This window comes from Mirounga angustirostris, unplaced genomic scaffold (assembly GCF_029215605.1).
Source record: "Mirounga angustirostris isolate CCGP_5_RB_7025 unplaced genomic scaffold, mMirAng1.0.hap1 SCAF_4, whole genome shotgun sequence".
NCBI classification, from domain to species: domain Eukaryota; kingdom Metazoa; phylum Chordata; class Mammalia; order Carnivora; family Phocidae; genus Mirounga; species Mirounga angustirostris.
Genome location: NW_026991712.1, coordinates 39717737 through 39731848, shown reverse-complemented (window position 1 = coordinate 39731848; position 14112 = coordinate 39717737). Strand labels below are relative to the sequence as shown.

General features: G+C 46.4%; 1 protein-coding gene across 2 annotated transcripts in view; it reads left to right on the top strand.

Moving 5' to 3' along the window:
* PTDSS1 (phosphatidylserine synthase 1) overlaps positions 1-14112 on the top strand; it is a 62529-nt gene that overhangs the window by 13482 nt on the left and 34935 nt on the right. For both annotated transcript variants that reach the window (XM_064588095.1, XM_064588096.1), the window contains 2 exons: positions 9482-9526; positions 12821-12945. In XM_064588095.1, coding sequence (XP_064444165.1) covers positions 9482-9526; positions 12821-12945 — 170 coding nt within the window. The remainder of the gene's footprint in view (positions 1-9481; positions 9527-12820; positions 12946-14112) is intronic.

Below are 14112 nucleotides of genomic sequence, written 5' to 3'. Positions count from 1 at the left end.
TGACAGGTAAAGGGATGGTCACGGGCACTCCTCCCTTTACCGTTCCTACCTGTGAGAGCCTGCTGCTTACTCCTATGTCATCAGGCAGTGGCATGACCATTATTGCTCTGTGCCCTTTATTCTTACTTCTTATCTAGTCTGTCCCTGTCCTACCTTTTTTTTTTTTAAACATCAGTCAAGGCATGCTAGGTGCTTAGGGAACTGGTCAGTCCAGGGGTGTCAGGTATGCTCTGCAAGACTTCAACTTTTCTTGGCTGAGTGTTAACTCTCGCTGAGTCCTCAGAGGTAACTTTTTGGCTCTGAAGATTTCTTTTCTGTCTTTGTTTTTTTCTTTTTAAACTTGCTTTTTCTTTTTCCAGTGCCATTTTGGAAGTCTGAGATGTCTCAAAAATTAGTCACTCAATAGCCATGATTTTAAGATTTTATAGCCATCCCTTCCGTGAGGCTTTAGCAGGAGCTGGGCTTGGGGCTTCATTAGCAGATGGTTTCCTGTAGGCACCCAGGGCCCTGAAGGCTGGGGGATGAGGTCTGTCGGATGTAACACTTTACGTGCTTTCTGCTGCTTTTTCTTCTGTTCCCTAATGAAGTCTTCTAATCTTCAAAGTCCACTTAACCCACTCAGTCTCTCATTGTGGGACTGCGCTATTGCTTTCCTTCTGGGAAGATAAGAGCTAAGTTTGTTTTATGCTTTTTTTATCCTGGCTTGTGGGCTTCGTGATACATACAAAGTGGGGAGGACCCATAGGCCCATGGGGTTCATTCAGCCTGCTCAGTTTACAGCTGTGAAAGCTGAGATGCTCCGCCCTCATTCATCCCTGAAAGGTCACCCAGCCGCTCCATGTCAGCCTGGTGGGAGGACCTCAGCTCCGGCATCTTCCTTTAGTCTGACTTGTTCTGGATATTTTTCTTATTAGGTCCATCGTGATGTGTTTTTATCTCTGTCTTTGTATATGTTTTCGTCTCCTTTTTCTTCTGTTCCTCTCTATCTGTCTGGCTTTTCTTTTTCCCCAGGAATATAATCTTAGGGTCTTAGTTGGTCCGTACCTCGTGGGTGGTTGTGTCCATCCTTCATTGCCCAGATGTCATCTGTGACCAGAGAGAGTAGCATATCACCCGGAGCCTACCTTCTCTCTTTCAATCTCTCTCGCTCTTTTTTTTTTTTTTTTAGATTTTATTTATTTATTTGTCAGAGAGAGTGAGATAGAGAGAGCACAAGCAGGGGGAGCGGCAGGCAGAGGGAGGAACAAACTCCCTGCTGAGCAGAGAGCCCGATGCGGGGGCTCAATCCCAGCACCCTGTGATCAAGACCTGAGCTGAAGGCAGACGCTTAACTGACCGAGCCACCAGGCATCCCTCCTTCTCTCTCTTCTATCCTGTCTCTTCCCACCACCTCCTTCCCCTGCCATCTCTGTGTGTGCCTGCACCCACACCACTCCCCTACAGGCAGAATATGTAGGACTTAGGGCAGCATCTAGTTAGAGGGATTCTCTTAAAGCCATGTGTGCATAGCAAACACATTGTGTCCTCCTTGTTTTCTAAAGATCCCTTTGTCCACACTTTACATATGATTAGTAAGACTAAGTTTTCCACAGTAAAGAATGTTATTATTGAATATTTTAAAATTAGGGGTGGCTTCAGACGGTGCCAGTGTGGATGATGGGGGAGCTGGCCAGGCCCCTGGGGAAGGGTACTCCCGAGCTATGTGGCTGTCCACTTCCAGAGCCAGCACTCAGACTTCAGGCCTTCGCAGGGGCCCCGATGCTGGGCGGCTGCTTCTCTGAGCAGAGTATACATGCCTCTTCTTGTTCCAGTCTTGTCACTTTATTTTCCGTTCACCCCCACCCTTGGCACATAGTCTCGAATTAAGTAATGAAAATGGATGGGAGAAACAGAGCCCAACATTAGCCTTCTCCTTGAAAGGCAGTTTTGGGGGAGTGCCTGCAGTGGATGGCATTCCCAGAATGGCTCTGTTTTGGCAACTTCGAACGCGTTTATCCTTGACCTCACAAAGGCTGCCCAGTGTGTTTGAGTGTACACCTAAATTCGATTGTGTGAGCTCATCTGTGCTAGGTGGTAGAGTCAGTCAACTCCTTCAGGAAGCGGGGGACCCATGATGCTTTTTATAGAGTCTAAATAACCAAGGAAGCCCTTAACTTTCTCCATAGGGTTTTATAACAGTCAGGATGCTTTTGGCCACAAGTAAGAGGAAACCCATTTCAAAATGGCTTGAAGAAGAAAGGGAATGTTTACTTTCCCGAATGTCAGGAAGCTCTGAGATGGAGTGGTTCCAGGGCTGGCTAACTTAGCTGCTCGGTGACATGTGAAGACTCAGGCTCTTCGCCTTTTTCTGCTGTTCCATCCTCAGCCTGTGGGTGTTGTGCGCTGCTGCCCTAATGGTCCCGTGAGAGGCGACGCAGTGCTGGACAGACGGTCCCGGACAGTGTCCAAAGAGGAGGACGGCACTTCTTCGCTCTTTTTAAGGGTGAAAAAACCCTTGCCAGAAACCCTCCAGCACGCTTGTCCTCACTTCTCTTTGACCGGAATTGGGCCCTGTGCCTCTTCTCCATCCATACCTGAGGACAGGAATTTATAGTGCCCAAACAAGTGGGCACATGATAGATCTTCACTGACCAGAAGAATAAAAGAGAAAAAGGAGGGGCGCCTGGGTGGCTCAGTCGTGAAGTGTCTGCCTTCGGCTCAGGTCAGGATCCCAGGGTCCTGGGATCGAGCCCCACATCGGGCTCCCTGCTTGGCGGGAAGCCTGCTTCTCCCTCTCCCACTCCCCCTGCTTGTGTTCCCTTTCTCGCTATCTCTCTCTCTGTCAAATAAGTAAATAAATCTTTAAAAAAAGAGAGAGAAAGGATTGCTTGCATTGGCTTAGATTTTACCACTGAGTTATCTGGGAGAGCAGTGGACAGCCAAACAAAATTTCATCCCCAGGGTGGGTGACTGGGGTAGGTTCTAGAATTCCTTCCTTCAGGCCTGTGAGCAGATGTGGAGGGAGAGACCCTGGGGTGAGGCCAGAGAAGCAGGACCTGATATCTATACCATGCTGCTTCTTTCCTGCCCTCTTTTTTTTTTCTACCAGTTCCCTTAAATTTTTTTTTTTTTTTAAAGATTTTATTTATTTGACAGAGAGAGAGAACAACCAGGGGGAGTGGCAGGCAGAGGGAGAGGGAGAAGCAGGCTCCCTGCCGAGCTGGGAGCCTGACACCGGGCTCAATCCCGGGACTGTGGGATCATGACCTGAGCCGAAGGCAGATGCTTAACCTACTGAGCCACCCCAGGCGCCCCTCCCTTAAATTTTTTTTTTAAATGCTTCCTCCGTCTCATTATAGCAACTGGCACTCCAGCAGAAGTGTGATTTTAACCATACCGGTGTATCATTCAGGTGTAATTATAACTGTATCACTCCATCACTGCAGTGAAACTTAAAAACCTGTTTGGCTGTGAGATTTCTTTCAACAGGTGACCTTCAGGTGTGCTTTTCCAGCTTCTGGGGGCTTCCTTGAACCATTCCTTCCCCTTGGACCCCGCTCTCCCCAAACTGCCCAAGCCTTTTCTGTACCCCCAGTGCCTGGCCCACAGGGCCTCTCAATAAGTATTTGTGGGATCAAGTCATGAGTCTGCCCAGAAGAAGGTTCACAGAATCAGCCCTCTCTTTCCTAATCCTTGTCTGCAAGAGGAATGCCATTCAGCACTTCTTTAAGGTATTTTGAGGAGAGTGAAATACTAGTATTTCTTGATTTTCCTGAATTCACCCTTCGGTTTGTCCTTTGGCCTCATTTGACTTCTCTGAGCTAAGATAGTGTTAATCACATCTCCTTGAGGTTTGAAGGTGATCCAGAAGATTCACTGCCCCCTAAATTTGAAACAAAATTCTTGTCCTCCTCTCATCCTGTTTCCCGCTTCACTACTTTTTCTTTAAAAAAAAAAAATTCTTTCTTAGGTTTGAAATTTGCTTAAAGATCATTTTACTCACCTTTTCTAGGTTTTTCCTAGAGGAATTTAAAATCGCAAATAATAATAATCTTTGTCGATATACCTCATTAAAGCTGAAAAACAGTGATAATCAAGAGAGGAAGCAGACAAAAGGGGCACAGGCCCATAGCTCTTGGAGACGCAACTACTTCCCTAAGGTTCGGTCCCTTGAACTTAGTTATTCATGGGAATCCTAAGAGGCTGCTGGCGAGTGGAGCTGTGATCTTATTTTCTTTTTTAATTTTTTTTTTATTCTTATTTTTTGTGTGCTATTTTATGTTCTCATTTCTGAGGTAGTTTTCTTTTTTTAAGATTTTTTTTATTTATGTATTTGACAAAGAGAGAGAGAGAGACAGTGAGAGAGGGAACACAAGTAGAGGGAGTGGGAGAGGGAGAAGCAGGCTTCCCGCTGAGCAGGGAGCCCGATGCCAGGCTCGATCCCAGGACCCTGGGACCATGACCTGAGCAGAAGGCAATTGCTTAATGACTGAGCCACCCAGGTGCCCCTCTGAGGTAGTTTTTGAAGTGCTAGCTCTTCTTATGGCAAAGCCATTTGATTTCTGTTTCCTTTGAAATCAAACTCATTCTTAATATCTGATTGAAAATTATGTGTCCTAGATGGAGGGACTGATAAAGTAAACCAAGCCACGTTTGAGCGTGGCCCCAGGAAGAAGTCACAACCCAGAACCAAACAGCACTGGTTCGTCACCTCCTAGAGAAACCCTTCCCCGTACCTCCCACGTGATCTAGAAGAGTAGCTCTTGCAGGCACGTTTTATCAAGTCAGAAATGTGGAAAGAGCCGAGATGCCCTTCAACAGATGAATGGATAAAGAAGATGTGGTCCATATATATAATGGAATATTACTCAGCCATCAGAAAGGATGAATACCCAACTTTTACATCAACATGGATGGGACTGGAGGAGATTATGCTAAGGGAAATAAGTCAAGCAGAGAAAGCCAATTATCATATGATTTCACTCATTTGTGGAACATAAGGAATAGCATGGAGGACATTAGGAGAAGGACATTAGGAGAAGGAAGGGAAAAATGAAGGGGGCGGGAATCGGAGGGAGAGATGAACCATGAGAGGCTATGGACTCTGAGAAACAAACTGAGGGTTCTAGAGGGGAGGGGGGTGGGGGGGTGGGTTAGCCTGGTGATGGGTATTAAGGAGGGCACGTACTGCATGGAGCACTGGGTGTTATATGCAAACAGTGAAGCGTGGATCACTACATCAAAAACTAATGATGCATTGTATGGTGACGAACATAACATAATAAAATAGAATTAAATTAAAAATGGAAAGAAATAAAGCCTAGAGAAGACGCAGACCCTGAGATGGAGTGCCCCCTACCTTCCAGACCATAACACGGGGCAGAGGAGGAGAAGGTGCCCTGCCCAGACTTGCCCACTGACGAAGTAGTCTGCTGACAAGTGGGATCCGTGGGGAAAGCATGGAGATAGCGTGAATGTTCGGGGAAGACTGTGGGCAGTGCTAACATGCCCGGGCAGAGGAGAGCTGCGGGAAGCACGGCCCCAAAGCTGACCTGACTGGAGCAGGCAAGGGTGGGTGATGTTGTGAGCATCAGCGTCAGGGTTCGTAATAAGAAAAAAACACACCAGCCTCATCCTCCATGTTTTTTTAAAACGCAAAATAATACAAATAGTATTTTCAGCAGTATTCCCGGCTTTGATGGTAAGGTAGGTAATCTTAGTGAGTAATGCTGCTAGAGTGTACTCCTTGAAATACCGCACCAAAACATTCAGAGTGCCTTTTCAGAAAGGAGTGGGCAGATGTGATGACTGAAATAAAGCCTGGAATGGGTTTTGCAAGTAGCTGCTGAAAGTCTCACCTTACATTCCAGGGCCTTATCTACACCTGTTGTAGCAAAAGACACCAACGCTTCCCACCTACGTGGTTCAGGGTAGAGCAGCTTGTTCTCTGAAACTCACCACATCAGATTTCTTAAGCCTTTCTCGGATCCATCCAGTACATTTCGATTTGCAAAGCTAAAGGACATTTTAATTTTTTTTTTTAATTTCATTTATTTGAGAGGGAGAGAGAGTACAAGCAGGGGGAGGGACTGAGGGAGAGGGAGAAGCAGGCTCCCCGCTGAGCAGGGAGACTGATGGGGGACTCGATCCCAGGCCCCTGAGATCATGACCTGAGCTGAAGGCAGATGCTTATTAACAACTGAGCCCCCCAGGCGCCCCTAAAGGACATTTTAAAAAACTGTATTTGTGGGGCGCCTGGGTGGCTCAGTTGGTTAAGCGACTGCCTTCGGCTCAGGTCATAATCCTGGAGTCCCAGGATCGAGTCCCGCATCAGGCTACCTGCTCAGCAGGGAGTCTGCTTCTCCCTCTACCGCTCCCCTCTCTCTCTCACTCTCTCTCTCAAATAAATAAATAAAATCTTAAAAAAAAAAAACTGTTGAACACTACATCAAAAACTAATGATGTACTATATGCAGGCTAACTGAACATAATAAAAAAAATGTATTTTTTCAGAAACGTGGTGCGATATTATGAAGTATAAGTGCGAAATGTGGAGAAAAGAGGAAAAGATTCAATAGGGAGAAGTCAAGACAAGACTTAGAACAAACAGCAAACTGCACTATAGTAAGAGGAAAATTCTCATCCAGAGTCTGGAACAACATGTGCCTGTTGCAGGCATCACAGACCGATGGAGAGAAATACCCCGAGGCTGAAGCAGCTCCGTGTCAGGTTAAGGAAGAGCCACAAGGCCCCGTCAACCCCAAACTCCTCGACCGCCCTATCCTCTTATTTATGCTGGACACGCTCACAGGATGAGAAGAGAGAGCTGAGTTCTGTTTTCAGAAGGCTGCTCTTCAAGTCATCGTAGGCTGAAGATGACTTTGGGGGCCCTTCTATTAGTTGATAGGAGGGACCTTCATCAGTTCCCCATCCTGCCCCTTGTCCTTCCTGACCTTGCTTACCTGTTCCACATGGCAGCATCTGTAAACACCACTCATTAGCTTACTTCTCTCCCCTCGTTCTCCTGGCCCTGAGACAGCCCTGGTTGAAACCCTCAACGTGTCCCCACCCACCGCCCCTGCTTTGTCCTCCTGAGCCAGCCCAGGCCTGACCGAGGGGATCAGAAAGAACAAAGTGCTCTCAGACCAGAGTTGGGGTCCTGTGGGCTGTGTGACCCTGGGCAAGTACCTGTGCCTCCGTGTCCTGAGCTGTAAAGTGGGAGTGATGATACTCTCTCACCACCCAGCTGTCATGACAATTAGGAGACAACGGGGGGGGGGGTCTCCCCCCCATCTGCTATGCACTAAGTGCCCAGCAAAGTACTATTATAATTGTGATTGCTCTTGAGAATAACCCAACTTATGTGATTGGGCATGGAATTGTGTTGCAAGCCAAATAATCATACCGTTTTAGAGTTTCACCTTGTGAGAGGAAGCCTAGAGAAAGCCGGGGTCCTGTGTTCTGTCTAAAAGGTGAATGCGGTGATTTGGATGAAGTGAATACTTGCACGCCAGGCAGCCACAGTAACCAGAAGCCACTCGTGGTGACCAGCAGCAGTGGAGAGGGCGTTGGGAAGAGGAAATTAGAAGATGACCATTTTAGCCGTCCGTTTTCCAGGGACTTGAAGAAAGTTAGCCGTGTTGTTAGCTGGAAGGGGACCCTTGTTTCTATGCTTCACTGTGCCTTTCCGAGAAAAAAGCGGCCAGTTAGGAAGAATACAGTTATTCTTTGCTGTCTTGAGCCTTTGCTACCAGAACTCAGAAATGGAACGGATTTGGAGACGCTTTATTTAAATCCCTCAATCTGAGCTCTCACTCCTTGCCATTCCAAAACTCAGACACCGTATTAATTTGGATAGAGCGGAGGCCCACACGAACCTCACTCACCTTCTGAGCTGCCTCTGTCTAAGCTCAGGAACCGACTAGATTTGGATGGCAGGGGATACTTGTAACTGATTTTCCTAATAAGAACCTGATCCATCAAAAGAAAGCAGTTAAAATATGTTTCAAAGTTGTCTTTTTAAGATGAGTTGGGTGATTGAGGATGAGTTCCAGAATAAAAATTACAACGTAATGTTTCCTCCAGACAGGATTCCAGGTTGCCAGCAACAGAAGCTGATTACTGATTGAAAAAACTTATAGGATGTTGGCTGGAGGACTCCTGGGGGGACTAGGAGGCTGGGTCCCAGGCTAAGCTTCTAGGAACTGGCAGGTCACCCAGAACTGGTCTAATGAGGAAACCCCAGTGAGCACTGGCTATAGTCTGTCCCACTGTCACCTCTGCAGGGAACTGCCCCGATCACCAGTGCCATCTCCCCCCTACTGTCTATGCTGGTCCAGGCAGAGGGAGAGGGAGACGTGGAGGGGAGCTCGTCACCCTTAGGTCTGTATCGCTGGCTCCTGAGATCAAGTCTGGCACAGGTGCCACTGAAGAACTAAGCCCCGTTTAGGAAGGGAGCTGGGCAGCCAGCTCCCACATCTCCCTGGGAGATGTGGGATTCTGATGTTGGAAATCCTACAGGAGTATGTAGGTAGGCTATTCCATAGGGTCGGGCAGCCCCGAATAGGTCCAGTGCCCACGAGAGCACTGTTCAGTATTCGTGAACTGTAACCCTTCCATTGATGGTGAGTCGGTTTAGTAGATCAAGGCCTGGCTGGCTTGCTTGCTTGCTTCTACTTTTTTTTTTTTTAAAGAGCTAAACAAGAAGAGAAAGTATTGGTGGGTCACTTGTAGTCAGAGTAAGCTTCGTCCTGTGAAGCCTGTTTTCATGGTGCAGAAGCTGCGTCTGTGTGTCTGGTCGGGGTTGCCATGTCAGAGGTGTTTTGTTACCACAGTTCATGATCAAAAGCTACTGCACTAGCACATTCCAGTGCTCAAAGGATTTATTTTCAGTTTCATACCCCACTTCACGTGTTCTCAAAGCAGTGTTTCTCCTGTTTAATTCCCAGAGCGCTCGCGTTCTCTCTCTCTCTCTTTCACTCGCACGCACACACACACACTCACACTCTCTGTAGCTGGGCTGGGAGATTTCCCTTGTTAAACTTCAGTATGTTTGAAGAATTCTCGCGTTCTCTCTCTCTCTCTCTCTCTCTCTCTCTCACTCGCATGCACACACACACACACACACTCACACTCTCTGTAGCTGGGCTGGGAGATTTCACTTGTGAAACCTCAGTATGTTTGAAGAACTCTTTCAGGCTGGCTGGGCTGGTAACCGCTCACTGTTGTAACATTGTTTCCCTGGGAAATTACCGTCTGAGTTCTAAAGACAAAGCTTTGAAAACAAACGTCTGTTGTGGAAACTGGTACCTGTTACGCTTGTGGTGACAGTTGCTACAATGCGAATGAAATATTTTAATCTAGACTTGACCTCAAAATATTTATGTAGAAAAAAATTTTGACAGTAGAGAGCTTTTTTTTAAAATCGCTATAGAGGTCAGCACTTTGCTTTTAGTTTTTGTTTGAAACCTGTTTGTTCTAACCTTACATTTTCCCTCCGCAGGCCCATTTACTCGACCTCATCCGGCCTTATGGAGAATGGTTTTTGGTGAGTTACCCATTAGTAGATTTAGAAATATATTTTACTTAAAATCCATTTTCTGTATATCAGTAGAGCAGTTTTACAGTAAAACTTAATAGCCTTTTAATTCCATGCCCAATTCCATACTTCACTTCCGTGAAAGAATGCTTCACGGAAACGTGCTTGTGCAAAGTAGGATCTGGCAAGGATTGGGGTCACTGGAAGCCAGGCAAAGGGAAAGTCTACTAAAATGGTCTCCAGCCAGAAGGAGCACGGTGTGTTGCAGGTCAGTGTGGCATAAAATGTAATGTTATGAAAAGGACCCTAAAAATGGATATTTTGTGCAAGTTCGCCTGTTTTTCTTTCAACCTTTAGAGATCACAGGTGAATCCCTTTGAATGGAGTGACATCCTTCCTTCAGCAGTAAACATAGTAATAAAATAATTTATAATAAAAATTAATAAAATAATAAATAAAAGTAAATAATAATTAAAAATAAAATATAATAAGATAATAAAATAATTATGTTATTCCTAATATAAATTTTTATGAAAATTCTTTGACACAAAACAAACATATTGGTGATAACTTCAGATTCTCATACAGGTGAACTGTTCCAACTCCACTCGCCCCCTGCTGTTGTCTCTTAATGTACATGGGGTCTGACATAAGGGGATGTGCTTGTTTTTCTTGATGCATCTTGATGTTGCCCTTCACGGGTGCTGTGGGCACTGTCTTGTCAGCGTCCAGAAGGGCCCAAAAACCTGGCAGTCTCCTGAGTGTTGTGAATGGGAAAGATCCTGGAAAGGGTGAAGTCTTTAGACAGAGAGCCCTGATTTGAAATAAGGGTCAGTGATAAGCATCTCTATAAATATTGGATGTCTTGTTATTACTTGATTTCGAGTCCACAAATACTCAAGTCCCCTGAATGGACTTAAAACACATCTTTCAAATGTCGGCTCTTGGCTTTGTCCTGCCTAAAAAAGACATCAAGTAAGTCATTTTAGGTTCAGAAAATGTAATGTTATGAAAAGAACCTTAAAAATGGATATTTTGCTTAAGGTCGCCTGTTTTTGTTTCAACCTTCAGAGATCACAGGTGAATCCCTTTGAATGGAGTGACGTCCTTCCTTTAGCAGGTGTTCACTGAGCGCCCCTGTGTGGAGGTCTGCGCCCTGAGGCTGCAGGGGAGGGCCAGACAGACAGGAGGCTCCCCCCGGGAGGGAGGACAGCTATCGCAAACAAACTACTAAACAAATCAATAATCAAAAAGTATCCCATGCCGCCAAGTGTTCAGAAATTAATTAAAACCATGCGGCCTGATGGTGACCGAGTGACTGCTTTCACATGCATGCGCAAGGAAGAATGCTTCACAGAAATGTGCTTGTGCAAAGTAGGATCTGGCAAGGATTGGGGTCACTGGAAGCCAGGCAAAGGGAAAGGCTACTAAAATGGTCTCCAGCCAGAAAGAGCGTGGTGTGTTGCAGGCCATTGTGGTGGAGCAGAGCAGGCCCTAGGGGAGTAGTAAGAGGGAGGCCAGAGTCGGGCAGGGACAGAGCCCCACTGGGCGTGTGGGCCAGTAAGGAGGGCAGACAGGAAGGACAGTGGGAAGTCCCGGGAGGATTTTTCGCAGAAGTGACGTGATTCATTTCCTTTTTTTTTTTTTTAAAGATTTTATTTATTTATTTGAGAGAGAGACAGAATGAGAGACAGAGAGCATGAGAGGGAGGAGGGTCAGAGGGAGAAGCAGACTCCTTGCCAAGCAGGGAGCCCGATGCGGGACTCGATCCCGGGACTCCAGGATCATGACCTGAGCCGAAGGCAGTCGCCTAACCAACTGAGCCACCCAGGCGCCCGATTCATTTCCATTTTTAAGTAGATTGTCCTGGTTGCATCATACTTATATCTCATGGACTTAATGTTGCTGCTTGAAATTATGATTTATTTTCAGCTGGTTGGCTACATTTGAGTTTTTCCTATTTCAAATGATCCATTATAGGTAATGATAATTATAATCTTACCTGAGCTCTTTTTGGGATCATGGAGCCCTTTGATAATCTGATGAGAACTAATCCTTTCTCAGTGTGCACGCATGCGCGCACACACACACATTTGTGCATTTTACATCTGGGGCTTCATGGACTTTGAAGCTCAACCATGAATTCCAGTTTAAGAAGCCCTGATCCACACAGATGGTTTCTTTCTGTCTTAAAATAATTATTTTGAAAAGATTATAATAAAAAAAGTGTAGTGTGGGGCATTTGAGATGAAAATTTATAAAAGCGGCTGGTAATAAACGTGCGGAGGTCCTTATACTAACGTGTGTGCCCTTGGGGCCCTGGGGTGCACAACCAGGTCAGCCATGCTGTGCTCAGGTCCCTGAGCTCCCTGAGGACAGGGAGAGGCGCTTTTGGAAGGCTTGGCACTGTAGATGTTCAGGGGATTTCAGTCCAGCCATGGACGCTGTCTCCTCTGGAGCAGCTCGTGGGAGATTAGCGTGGAGCCAAGTTCACACGGAGTGCTGTGATTCAAGGTCATTTGTATGACAGTGTCTAAGTGTCCTACACAGATGTTTTAATTCTAGCAGGTCTGAGAGAAAGAGAAGTGATAGAGCCGCTGGTGGCTTGTTTCCAAATCTTTCCAAAAGGCTTTTGCTGTTTTAAAAGCAGACAATTAACTTTATTTTTAAACAACGTGGGGTGATTATTAGGATACTGATTCTGCTATGATGCGACAGGAACGTAATGCCCACAAGGGCTGACAAGGTGTGGATGTGTAACCCTGGGCCACCTCTCGGCCCTTCACACCTGTCTCTGCTGATGTTGCCCCCTGACTGGGCTGTCCATACCCGGCTTGCCCACCTCCCTCCGCTCTCCACACAGCAGCCGGAGCCCACTTTGTAAAGCATTACCCAGATCATCTTATTTCCCCACTTAGAGCCTGTCACGTGCTCCTTGTTTGACTTATGGTAAAATCTGAGATCTTTGCCGTGGCCCCCAAGCCCTTTCACCTCAGGGCTACCGTGCTCCCTTCCTCTTTCTGCTTCTGATGTCACGGGCTTACCTGGATGCCTTTTCTCTACCTGAATGTTGGCCGGTCCTTCAAGACTCAACTCGAGCATCATTTTCTCAGAGAGTATTACCAACCCTCTCAGTGTGAATTGGGACAGTGTATCAGACTCACTCATCAAAGGAAATGCCAGACTGTAACGGGGATCTCGACACACTACACTGCAATATCCATGTCTGACTTGAGTCTCACGTGTGTTGTGTGCCTGACACCTGGATCTCTCCTAAACGTGGGGATGTTTTGTTTCCCTCAGGACTCAGTGTGCTCTACTTCCTTTTCCTGGTATTCCTCCTCTTCCTGAACTTTGATCAGGTTAAATCGCTGATGTACTGGCTGGATCCAAATCTTCGATACGCCACAAGGGAAGCAGACATCATGGTATGTACTTGTCCGTGGTCTCGCAGAGAAATTGGTAGATTCTTGGGTATAAGAGATAGTCGGCTTCACTAAAGTGAAGTTCTTTTTTTTTTTTTTAAAGATTTTATTTATTTATTTGATGAGAGAGAGAGAGCACAAGCAGGGGGAGTGGCAGGCAGAGGCAGAGAGAGAAGCAGGCTTCCCACCAAGCAGGGAGCCCGATGCGGGGCTCAGTCCCAGGACCCTGGGATCATGACCTGAGCCGAAGGCAGTCGCCTAACCAACTGAGCCACCCAGGCGCCCTAAAGTGAAGTTCTAAATTGTTACTTCTGCATATTTCCTGTGTAGATAATGTAAAAGACGGGTCTCTGGGAAGGTGAGGTGTGTGGTTTCCCTGAGTGATAGGGTCCAGGGAAATGATATCCCCTCTTGGAGCAAAGGGGGATGGTGGGAAGAGGGTGACTGTTATTGTCAGACAGCCTTAGGTGTGAATTCTGCCTCTGTCACTTGTTAGCTGTAAGACCTTGGGCAATGTACTTGTTGGCTAGCCTCTTCCTTTCTTTGTAAAGTGAAATCATAGTACTTACTTGGGGAGTTTTATTGTGAACTAAACAAAGTAACCTTATCTCCGAGGCCTAGCCTGGCACCTTGCACACGGCATGTCCTCAGTGATGGCGGTGGCTGCTCCTCTAGCAGTGTGGCCCTCAACACTCTGCTCCCCACTCTGGCCCCAAAGCCATGACCCTTCGCCATGAAGGGGCCGATGTGAATGATCCAGGCCATTTTGTTCATTATTTTTCTTAACCCACAAAAATAATTTTATTCTTGGGTAAAGCTTCTCTGAACTTCGTTTTTAGGGAAGAGACTATTTTATACTCTAATGCTGTTTCTTTCCTTTTTAATTTTGTTTTTTTTTTTTTTAATACCTAACATTTGGTACAGACTGAAGGAAAAACCTAGTAATGCTGAGAAAAGGAGAACAGGCATCTGGGCCATTGGCAGGGCCTTGTTTAAGAAACAATACAAAGGGGCGCCTGGGTGGCTCAGTCGGTTGAGCATCTGCCTTCAGCTCAGGTCATGATCCCAGGGTCCTGGGATCAAGCCGGGCATTGGGCTCCTTGCTTGGTGGGAAGTCTTCTCTCTCTCTCTCTCTCTCTCTCTCTGACCCTCCCCCTGCTCATGTTCTCT